Source organism: Seriola dumerili, unplaced genomic scaffold (assembly GCF_002260705.1).
Source record: "Seriola dumerili isolate Sdu_G_001 unplaced genomic scaffold, Sdu_1.0 BDQW01000393.1, whole genome shotgun sequence".
NCBI classification, from domain to species: Eukaryota; Metazoa; Chordata; class Actinopteri; order Carangiformes; family Carangidae; genus Seriola; species Seriola dumerili.
In genome coordinates this window covers 246,126-258,081 of record NW_019174648.1, presented here as the reverse complement: position 1 = coordinate 258,081, position 11,956 = coordinate 246,126, and the positions used below count along the sequence as shown (strand labels likewise).

General features: G+C 41.6%; 1 protein-coding gene across 2 annotated transcripts in view; it reads left to right on the top strand.

Annotated features, from left to right (window-relative positions):
* The first annotated feature begins 3,677 nt into the window (after nucleotides 1-3,677).
* The window catches only part of LOC111233446 (diacylglycerol kinase delta-like), a 70,460-nt gene continuing 62,181 nt past the window's right edge, over nucleotides 3,678-11,956 (top strand). For both annotated transcript variants that reach the window (XM_022761262.1, XM_022761261.1), the window contains exons 1-2: nucleotides 3,678-3,937; nucleotides 5,783-5,887. In XM_022761262.1, coding sequence (XP_022616983.1) covers nucleotides 3,845-3,937; nucleotides 5,783-5,887 — 198 coding nt within the window. In that variant the 5' untranslated portion in view covers nucleotides 3,678-3,844. The remainder of the gene's footprint in view (nucleotides 3,938-5,782; nucleotides 5,888-11,956) is intronic.

The following is an 11,956-nucleotide window of genomic DNA, read 5'->3' as shown; positions in this document are numbered from 1 at the left end:
AAAAATTACAGTTGCAGTCCTACATGTGATTCTTACGAAGCCTGTTCTGTTCATATGCATTTTTGCCCTTGGTCTTCCTCATCACTCCCTCCTCTCTCCATCCTTTCGCCCTTCACTTCTCGCTGTTGTCAAGGGCAACCGGAGGAAAGAGCAGAACACAGTAACGCTATCACCTGATCGGCGGGGGAATCCAGCAGGTGTGTGTGCGCACTTCTTCCTGTGCATGTGTCTGTCTTTTCCACGCCGTTGGCCGACAGTTACAGGTGGAGGGAGGCTGAGAAGGGCACAAACCCACACACACACATGCGCACACACACACACACACACACACACACACACAAATGAAGTGACTGTTGGCAGGCTCACAGCTAATTCAGCATGAATATTTAATCAACTGTAAACAAATTACTATTGCACAGAGGGGTGTCAGTGTGTGTGTATATTTATGTGTATATATCTGTCTGTCTGTCCTTGTATCCCTGTTGGTGTGTAGCTACATGTTGCGCTCTCTCACTCTCTGCCTTATTAATGTGGATGTCTCTCGCTCTCTTTCTAATGGCGCTCTCTCTCTCTATTAGATGTGGACTCTACTGAGTGAGCTGAGATTTGGACGCAAAGACTCAGATTCACGAGTGAAAAGACAAGTTTTGTGAGCAAGTCTGGACAGAAATTTAAAAGAAACAGATGGGATAGATGTGTTAGCGCATGCAGGAGGATTGTTATGTCTAGATTTGATCCAGCAGCAGATCTGAATCAGCCTTCTTACCAGGGTGGTAGCCTATAACCTCTTTTTTGATTATGATTCTAAAACTTGTAACCCCTCATCATAGGTTGTGACCTTAGTGTGAATATGACTTTGTTGTGAGCGGTTCTACCAAAGAGTGATTTTTTGCTTCAGAGATAGTTTTATTTGGTGGATTTTAGGAGGCCTAAACTGGTCAAAATGTATTTCAGTATTTCACAAGAAAAAAAGCTAACATTTGAGAAACGTAAGAAATCATGACCCTTAAGATTCATCATGGGACCCCAGGTCCTGAACCCTAGCTTGGGTTTATACCCAGAAGGGTTTATATATAAACCCTCTTGGGTTTATAATTATACATGGACAATTTTTCAAGCAAACATTGATGAGAAGTGTCCAGTAAGATGGAAATGTGAACATCTACAATTCCCATAACAACTCCATCTGCTGATGAAGATCATGTGATATGACTGAGAGTGCCAAAACAGCTACTAAATAGGCCCTGAGGTAAGATTGTTGTGTGATTTATGAGCCATGTTGAAAGCTAACACTGTTACGCTGGGATGTAGTGATGTAATTAAACAGGAAAATGTAGTATTCAGTGTTCTCTGAGATGATTCAGTGCATCAGTAAACACCAAATACCAACTGAACACTTCCAAAAAAGTCAGTTCTAAAAGTGCTAAATATAGACTGCAGCAGCAAGTAAGCACATGGAACCACAAAGGAAACAATTCAAAGAGATTTAACCCTTTCTTCATGTTAGCTTTTGTCATAAACACAGCATCCTAATCTGTCATTTAGGATTTATATTTTCCACATGAATCTATCTCTGCAGAGCACAGAGCCACAGATCCATGCAGGCTTTTTAAACCAGCTGTGCAGCTTCAGTGAAAACAAACACCTTAATGTGATATTAATCGATTTTAACTTTACAAATCAATACTTGGCAATGCTGTAATACTATAGGTACCTATTGTTAAGTGCCTCAATGTTGTCAAGTGTGAGAACTAAGATCAGATTTCCATCAAACCTGTTTTTCTTAGAGCTCTAACTGCTCCTCTTCTTCACCTAGTGGCCCTTACTTGTTGATGTGTGTATGTTGATTGGTGTTCCTGTGTCTCCTTGTGTGTATATTAGGCCCGTGTCTGCCTCGCGCCCTCCTACTCGCGGGCGCATGCGTGCGTGTGCGCGTTATTTGCTCTCCGTTTAACCTCAGAACAGCGATTCGAGTCGACTCAACACGGCCGCTTTCAAATCTCTCTCTCTCTCTCTCTCTCTCTCTCTCTCTCGTCCCCTGCTACCTCCTCTTCCTCCCCCACCTCCCTCCCCTCCCCTCCTTTCCCCTCCCTCCTCTTCCTACCTGATTCAGATCCGCTCCGACGCTATGCGTATGACCGCGTCTCTCTCTGCAAGGCGAGCACCACCGGAGAGACCCGCACGCCGCCGCCGCCGCTGCTGCTGACCGCCGGCGAGCAACCAAACGCCGGCTGACGAGCGACCAAGGCCGGCCAACAGGAGCAGGAACACGCCGACGCTGATTGACCTCCGCCGGGGGAGAAGAGGGAAGAAATTTAACCGGCCAAGGTAAACAATATCTATGTTTCATCGACACATGAGAGCACACGGAGGGTTCATTTGTGCAGAGGAGGTGGCCGCGCGGTAACGGTGGCCGTCCAGGTCGCTGATAAATGTCTTCGCGTTGTTGACAGCTGAGCCGACCGAGCCCAATTTGACGAACGTGCAGGAGTTAAATTGAATATTGATATTTATTTTTGTGTGTCCGCCGCGAGCTCCTCCAGTAAACAGCGATATGGACGGAATGAATGATCAGGCTGAGCTGAGGCGCTCGACAGCCTGTTGTGCATCCGTTTTGGTTTTTGCTTAAATTAATTTCTCAAACCTGAAAGCCACATAAATATGATTACCAGGCTTTTTTTTAAAAAAAAAAAAAATAAAAGAAACACTCACACACGCACACTGTTTGTACCCGAGTCTGTTTTTGACATTTAAGTTTGGTGTCCTCGAGGGGCGGCAGTGAAGTGAGATGCAGACAGGTTTTTTTTTTTTTTTTTGAATAACGTGTCCACATCGTAATCAAGGAAACGCACACGCAGAAACACATAGCCTACACATATACATTCACTTTATTTGGCCGCTCCGCGTGCGCGTGCGTACACGTGTGTGCGGTTATGAAGGCATGCAGACGCTCCCATATCTGGTGCTGTTGCAGGGCAAACTGTATCATGCAGAGTTTGTCCGCCTGTAATGAGCCATATCATCATCTTCATCTTCATCTTCATCATCGCTGCTGTTGTGTTTATCCTTGTACACTTGTTTGCCCTTGTCTTCATCACCACCACCACCACCACCATCATCATCATCATCATCATCATCATCATGGTGTGTTTGTCACTTGCCTAAAGGGCTGCCATTGCATCTCTATGGCTCTATTTTAGAAACACAGGGCTGAACTGTTAACCTCAAACTGTTTTGTCTCACACACACATACACACACATGCAGCAAGAAGCAAAGAACAAGCGAGAACGGGAAGCGGCTGTCATTGTCTCTTTAGCTCTTTAACTGAAATAGTACGACGGAGGAGGAGTAGGAAAAACTAGTAAGAGTTGGGGAAAGACAGTTGTTTATATGTTCTGAACTTCCAGCGAGGGAGCTGCCAATCCCCCCTCCTAATAATAATAATAATAATAATAATAATAATAATAATAAAAACTCCAGTGAGCTTTTCTCTGTTAATCAATAATTCATTCCTCCATCTTTTCTAGAGCTGGCCCTGGATAGAGGGATTGGAAAAAGAGGACGAGTGTGGCGTCCCAGAGCCTGCCGTCCCGTTTGTCATCCTCTCCTCTCTTCTTCTGCTTAGCCAAGCATTCACATCTCGCCAAACTCCACTCTTCCCTCCACCTTCCTTCTCTTCTTCTTCTTCTTCTTCTTCTTCTTCTCCTCTTTTATTCAGAACTCCTCCTCCTCTGCAACTGGCAAACTTCTCATCCTTCTCTACATCTTCCACACCAGTGTCCTCTCACTTTCTCTCTCTCTTTTACTGCTCTTCCCTCTCTGCTCCTTCGCCTTTGACTCATCATGGCGTCCAAACTGAACCCCAACGTCCTGTATGTGGCGGAGCCGGGCGAGTCGCTGGGCTCGCCCCAAGCAGACTCTGAGAGGACTCATATTGTAAGTACTGTTCAATGAAGTCTATGTATTTAAAGCTACAAAAGGCCAGATTTTATAATGTGACGATATGAATCAACTAAGTGAAGCTGCAGCAGGGAAAAGTCTCCAACGCTACTTTCTCTGTCCTGATGACGCAATGGTTTCACTTCTACATCAGGGAGTGAATGCTGTGTGTTATGAGGTGCCAGCTAATCCTCACCCACCTCCAGATTATTATTATTTTTTTTATAAACAAAAGAGGCAGCCCACCATCTTTCTTTTACACTTCTCTGGAACTTGCATGTTAAGTGCGCAACTTAAATCCGGAAGAAAATCACATTTAAACCATATCGTTGGTACCTTTTTTTTTTATTTATTTACTTATTTTTTTAAATGTTAGTTTGGGTGATTACACATCATTTTATGATCTGTAATCTATATCTTCAACATGTATGAACAATATTTAAATGATATGTTTGTTAGAGTCAGTTTTACCGCTGTGCAAAACTTGTTTTTTCAATCCAACACCTGCCTGTTCCTGTAGAGATGATTTAAAAACTCTTCTCTCAAGTTCAGTGACTCAGCTGCGACAACCATCTGTAGAACCGTCTTTAAAGTGCCTTTGGATGGAAAAAAAAAAAAGAATTCATTAGAGATAAATCTTCGCTCTATGGCTCAATTACTATCAAAGGAAGCAGTTGGGTGTTCTTAGCAAACAGGAAGTGATGAATGAGAACACAACCCTGTGTCCAAATATGTGTGACGTTGGTCGAGAACATTTAGTGGTCATAATGTATTTTGGTGCATTTAAACTTCCCGTCCAACTTAATTTACAGTGTTTTTATAAGCAGAGTTCCCACATTGCAAAATGCCAGAAAAGTTGAATCCAGGTATTCAGACACCTCGGCTTCTCTTTATCCTTCATTTGAAAACCTGCTAGGAAACACTAGAATAGGATACACTGAGGTCAAGTCCTCAGTATTTTTATTCGGGGACCTGAAGTGCAGTTTGCATTTTCATTAATGTTTTATTGAATTGAAAATTTTACAAAAGGTCTCTGCAAAAGTGTTTTCAGGTCGAGGGCTACAACTGATGATTATTTTTATTATGTATTATTTAGTGTATCTACCGATTTATTTCATGATTAATCATTTGGTAAAAAGCTGAAACCAGTAAATCTTTCCAATTTAAGTATAAAAAAAAAAAATAAATAAAATAAAAAAACTTGAATTATTAGATTTTTCTTTTTTTCTTGTGTTGATTGATTAAACAAATAATGATTGCAGTTCTAGTGAAGGTCCTGCATGAACTGATGACTTAAAATCCTGGCTATGGTTGTGCCCTGAAGTAGCTTATTGTACAAGTGAAATTCTCTCTTAACACCAGAGCTTTAAAAAGTTATGTTATTTCTGCGTGAGAAAATACTTTTTTTTTGGCAGATTTTCAAGTTTCTGCCCTTTTTTCTGTTCTTGTTTTAATCAATTTGACCCAGCAGTTGCAGCCTATCTCATGATAGTACCAGTATTATGTAGGGCGTTGTGAACCAACAGGAAACTCGGTTGCTGCAGATCAGTAAATAGATTTAGCTGAAACCTCTTACACCTTGAGTGTGGTCAGAATTGTTAACATAAAGACAGTACGAGTGCCAAGAAAAGAGATTTTTCTCACAAGCAGTGAAAACTAAACTCGGCATTCAATGGCTGAACCTTTCCACTACGCTCTAAGAAGATAGACTTTTGGTCGCTGATGTCCTTTAGTGTGATTTCTGAGTTAAAAGTCAGTTCATTTGCACTTTCATGTTGAATATTAGTAATATCTGGGAAAAAAAAATGTCGGTAATTCTTCCTTTCTTTCCTGTTTTTTTAGGCTGGAGAAGCTGGAGAAGAGTCATCAGACAGCGACGGGGAACAAGAAGAAACGTCACACAAACTGATCCGCAAAGTGTCGACCTCGGGACAAATAAGGGCCAAGGTAGGAGAAGACGTGAGAGTGAAAAGAGAATATTTGTATGTGTGTGTGTGTGTGTGTGTGTGTGTGTGTGTGTGTGTGGAGGTGGGATTGTGGCCCCTATGCTGTGTTTTATCCATTAAACGAGGTTCCCAGGGGTCAGAGAGCTTCTGGAATATTACTGAACGTTGACAGCTTTGTGTTGAACACAGGGAAAAGTCAGGAAACTGGATAAAATCTCTGGGAAGTGTCAGGTGATATCAGATAATTATATTTTACTTGTATTACAGAGAGCGTATTTCTTGCTGTTTTTCTACATTTTTGAAATGTCGCACCCCTTCGAGAGACTCCTCCGAGGTAAAAAGCCATATTAGCAAACCAGGGAGGGATCACATTTTTAGGTTCATGGAAGTGCTTTTAACTAACGAAGGGAAAGTCATGGAAAAGTTATGGAATTTTTCATCAGGGCCACTCTGGGAACCTCGATTAAACACTTGAGCCACTCATTTATTTAAGAGCTGATTTAAAATTTAAACATCTCGCCAAAGAATGGATGTGTGCCTTTGGATTTGAAGCCATTTGAAGGACACCTGCTTTTATCTACAGCTTGTTAACTGCATCAATCGGCCCATTGAATGATCCTTTCCCTTTATCTGTGTCTTTTCTCTGTTCGATCATCTCTCTCTCTCTCACGCTGGTGTAACTTCGTCACTTTAATCAGACCCTGATCTTATCTGCAGCTCGTCTGAGTCTGCTGAAGTCAGCTGACTTCCTGCTCAGGCCTGGTCCACTTCCTGCCTGCGTCATTTTTCTCTCTTGCTGTCACTGTGATGATGCGTTGTGTTCAGATCTTTGACAATCGATCGGAAATAATCACAGAGTAACAGCTTCCTCTATTACTGGACCTTTTGATAGCTACGTGTTAGCCTCTGAACTGTGTTTTACTGTAAGATATTGACGGTGCGTTATTGGCCTCTTACTGGAAAACAAACACACACTCACAAATCTGCCTCATTAGTTATTGATGAGCTAATATCCACAATGAGAAATGCATTATTTCAAATGCGAGCACACAGATGACACCGGCCCAAATTATTATCATGTTCGAATACGTTTTGAAATCCATTACCTTCATTGACCGTCAACTGTGAATCACACTTGGATCAATAGGAGACGTGGGATACCCGGCAACCCCTGTCGTCAAGGGGATGGCATCCCATAATGCCGCGTTTGTTCCTGGAGCGGATAATGATATTGGATATCAGTCTGGTATTGATTGGGTAATCTCATCGGACACGGCTGTAATGTGGTGTGTTGTGATGTGATGTGCATGTCCATATAAGGGCGGGAGAAAAGTACAGGAGGTTGCCATGGTTTCAGGCTCAGAGAGTTATAGGTGAAAGCCATGGCTACATAGTAACATTTTTACCTTGTGTATATTTTTTCTATATTTTATATTGAGTTATCCAGTAGAAAATTAATATTTTTTTAAATAACGATTTATTTCTTTTAAATTTATCGGCAAACGCGACTCAAGACGCGAGATATTTACTATGTAAGATTTTGAAATGTAGCTTTATAAACGGTAGCAAACTCTCTCTATGGGTCAGAAAAGTTATAAGGCTCCACCTTTCTTTGAATGACCTCAGTGAAAAATAGTGATGTCATAATGCAGCTCCCTTCCCATTGGCCGAATGAAACTACTGCTGGCGGTGTCTCTGTATCTTACATTCACCAGCTGTCAGTCACACTTTACAATGCTATGATTAGTTCTTTGTAAGTTCTGTGTGCGTGTGTGTGTTGATTAGATTGTGTGGACCTACAGTCATGTGACTTAGATTAAGTTAGTCATCGACTCCAGGATTACGCTTCAGTGACAACAATGGTTTGAGCGGATTAGTGTTTGTGTATCCCTTTGTTTGTTTGTGTACACGTGGGTGAGTGCATTTGTGCATTAGAGTGTGTGTGTATGAGTGTATATGGCTGCATATGTGCTAAAATGCGTCATAAATGTGTGTGTGTGTGTGTGTGTGTGTATGTAAATGTGTGTGCTGTTTACTTTTCAGCAACATCAGAGCAGCCCTGCCTTTCAGTCCTCGGTCGCGCCTCGCCTCATTTTGTTCCCCGCCTGTTGCTGCACTTGTTAGAGCGACAGACTGTTGGCGCACTTGTTAAGGAGGTGCTAATTCTTATCAACTGTGACATGACATCCTGACAGTATTAGATTAATTCAGCTCCTCAGTGGTAGAGTAGCTAAATAATTATACCGATGCAGCGATGGCACCTCGATGACCGGGCGTGCCATTTCCATTTCACTTGGGCCAGTGGCGCCGGCAGCCGCAATCCTGGACGCACTGTGCGCACATTTAAAATTTTTTCAACATCCTATATTGAAAATAAAATTGTTACAACAGGAGATCCTGTCTTATTTTTTGGCTGCATCCAGTCACTAACGTTATGAGTCTAGATTGAAGAGGAGAGCAGGAGATAAAGCAGGAGTTTGGTGCTTCGATGCTCAGTGTTGACACGGCAGGTGTAGAGCGTTGATGAACATCCATCACGATACTGGAATTGAGGCCGTCAAACGAATGAACTTCAAATAGGCAGGAATACTATTTCATTGTATTGTCTCATGTGGCTTTTTGATTGTTTGGTTTGGTCTTGCTGGTGCATATTGTTATTACTAACTTAGTTAGTTAGACAACTGTTCCTATGATGATGATGATGCTGAATGAGGGAATCCGTTGCTTAATGTCAACTCTTACTGCACGTTTCTCTTGGATATTCAATATAGTATATAATAGTTAATTGTAGCCTGTTGCTGGCAGTGGTTTTTCTGGCCTGTTGGTCGTTCTTTAAAAAGCATGTGGTCAGCTAATCAGAGTTTTATGGTGGTGTCGTGTCATAACTTTAGCACTAAAATGCACAAATCAGTCTCAGTCTCTCTTGCTCGCTCACTCACTGGACGAGTAGACATATGTTTGTGTGTGGGAAATCTAAAGCTAGCCTACAAGTGGACAGGTGGTTCTTGTGCGCACTATGAAATATAAACCTGCTGGCGCCACTGACTCGGCCACTGAATCGGGACGAGCTTTTGGGTGCGTCAGCGGAGCAGATTTCATGTCATACAAGTCACAAAGAGTCACTTTTTGCAGGTAACTGTTAGAGGTTTCATCAAATCGATCACATTTTCAAATGTAGAATACAGTTTTTGTGGTTCATCATGAAGATATTTTTGGTACACAGGTTAGTGAAAGTTGCTCTGAAAAACTGAATGCACAGCTCAGCCCCTCTCTTACTGTGTGAGCTGTTGTGTGTGTCTCACACACATGCACGCACACACACACACACACCCACCCACACCCACACCCACACCTTGCAATGTTTTGTTGCTGCACTGTAATCAAAGCGAATGTGACCTTGGAGATTTGATAATTGGCTGACTCGGTAAAAAAAACTCTAACTCTAACTGACTACATTGGATTTCTAAGACTAATGGAGATTGATCTGCTGTGCGTGTGCGTTCTTGTTTTTGATATCGTTTTGAGAATCAGTTTGTGGTTTTGACCTGAGACTTGCACCAGCATGTTTGTGCAGAGGTGGTAAGAACTCAACCCAGCCAGTGCTGCAGGGGAAAAAAGGCACATTTTGCTGTTACCGTTTGTTTTTAGTATGAAGAAAATGGTCACATGTCGTCACAGTGCCCCACATTTCCTGTTTTCGTTTCAACTATACGAATAATATTTTGCATTACTCAAAAGCAATATAAAACATAAAAAATGCATAAAGATGCATATATCATATAGATTCTCAGCTCTTTAAAACCATATTAAATGCCATTTTAAAATGAAGATAAAATCAGCTTTAGTTTGAAGCAGCGGGAACCGAAAGCAGATAACAAGGCTGTAGATCGCGTCCGTTGTTGCTCTGATAGTTTATATATCGTCCAATCACGCCAAATGCTGAGACATCAGATTTCAGAACAGCAGTGACAGTGTTACTGTTCAGAGATCACATTAGAGGAATGATGCCAGTTTCTAATTTTAGTGAAGTTCATGCATAATTTACCCAATATGACTAATAAAAAATGAGAGAGCGAGAGAGAAAAACGTATTATTATTTTATTTATAATAGTTCAGGATCTGAATGTAGGAAATGGGATGTCCTCGTAAAGATAAAAGTCCATGTGCTTTTGTGCCAACAAGTACCCATCATCATAAATCCAGCAAACATGCTGCAGCTCAGCGTGTAACAGCCAGTCAATAGCATGCATTACATCCAGATATATGATGCTTTACTATAGCAGAGCGCAGCATAATTCACAGCCCAGTATACTGTATGTAATCAATACAGTGATGCATTTGACACCCTGTTCTGACTTTATTCCAGTGACATTACACCACGCCACGTGCATAACTGCAATGTCACATTACCTGATCTCAATCAGACATTTTCTCTGCTATCCTTCTAATACCATGATGCTAAATGCTACATGCTAAGACTTTAAATATGAAAGTTTAGAGTTAGTTTTTAGAATTGTTTCAGTGAAATCAAGTATTTTTGGCTTGATTTGATTAAAAAAGAAGAGGCTTCCTGTGCACATTGATGGATTACTGAATGGGCTTACTGGACATAGGCACAGGTGTCCGAAGGGTTGGGGGGGGGGGGCCCAGAGCCTCTGTTTTGAAGTGGCTGTAAACTTCTATTGTTGGAAAATCAAAAGGTCAATCAAACAACTACTGAGAAATGCGAAATGACTATAAATTGATATAAAATGAGCACAAAGTCACACATAATGGTCACAAAGAGACATCAAACAACCTCAAAGAGAAACAAAATGTCCACAGGTTGGTAAGCAACAGACAAAAAACAACTACAAACAGCTAGAAAGAGGTGCAAAGGACACAAAAGGATGACATAGATAAACAAAACGACCACAAAGAAATGCAAAACGACAACAGAGAGGCAGAAACAAAGCTACAGATACACAAAATGGCTATAAAGTCAAACAAAACAACCACAAAGAAGCACAAAAAGCTACAGAGACACAAATTACTACAAACAACGACAAAAAATGTGTCACTTATCTTTCAATGTCGGGATCTTTCTCTTATGTAAAAATGGGGAGAAGACGATGGAAAAGAGGAACAAGACTGACGCCCTAACTGTAACTGAGGAACGGAGGAGGAACAGGGAAACAGACATGGAGAGAGGTGAACTTCACTTTCTGTGAAAAGTCTGTGTTAATTACTTACCATCAGGGCAGTCAATAAAAAAACAAACCATTTACAGTGTCGCCAGCAAAAGGGCAATCAATATAATCCATTAAAATCTATTAGAATCATGTGATCTGGCCAGTCAATAAGATAAAGTAAAATCAGGAAAGCCTCTTCAATAGAAGCATGTGAAGAAGAGATTTAAAAGAGGTCACTGATTCTGCTGACCTGATTTCCTCAGGCTGCTGGATTGCAGTGGTTCCACTGGAATAACAGGCGAACGTGAACAGGCTTTTAAACTACGGTGCAGGCGGCTTTTCTGCTTTCATTGATTGTGTGGATGATTAACAGCAAAAAAAAAAAAGAAAATGGGGTGGTGTTTAAGCAGCAGCAGCAGCCGCAGCAGCAGCAGCAGCAGCAGCAGCAGCAGCAGCAGTTTGTTTACCACAGGAAGCAGTTGTGGGAAATGGACATGTGATGTTAATTTTCGAGAAATAAAAGTTGCTACACACAGTGGCTTTTAAAGTATCGGTGGTGTCTCGTGTTGTAGCTAAGATCTGTAAGATGTAGTTGTGACTCTGTATTTCTTCTTTTTAATCAGCTTTTTTTTTTTAAATTTTATTTCAGTCTCTCTCTTTTCCTCTTGCCTTCTTTTTTTTGTCTCTCTTTACCTCCAGCCTCAGTTACATAAGGATTCACACTCTTTCCTACTTTCCTCTCGTCCTCCTCTCATCCTCCTCCTCCTGTTCACCTTGCTCTCATTGACAGTGGAAAATAAAGTAGACACAGGAAGAGAATGAGGCGGAAGAGCAAACAGCTTCTTTGAATTGTGTGTGTGTGTGTGTGTGTGTGTGTGGGGGGGGGGGGGGGGGTTTGG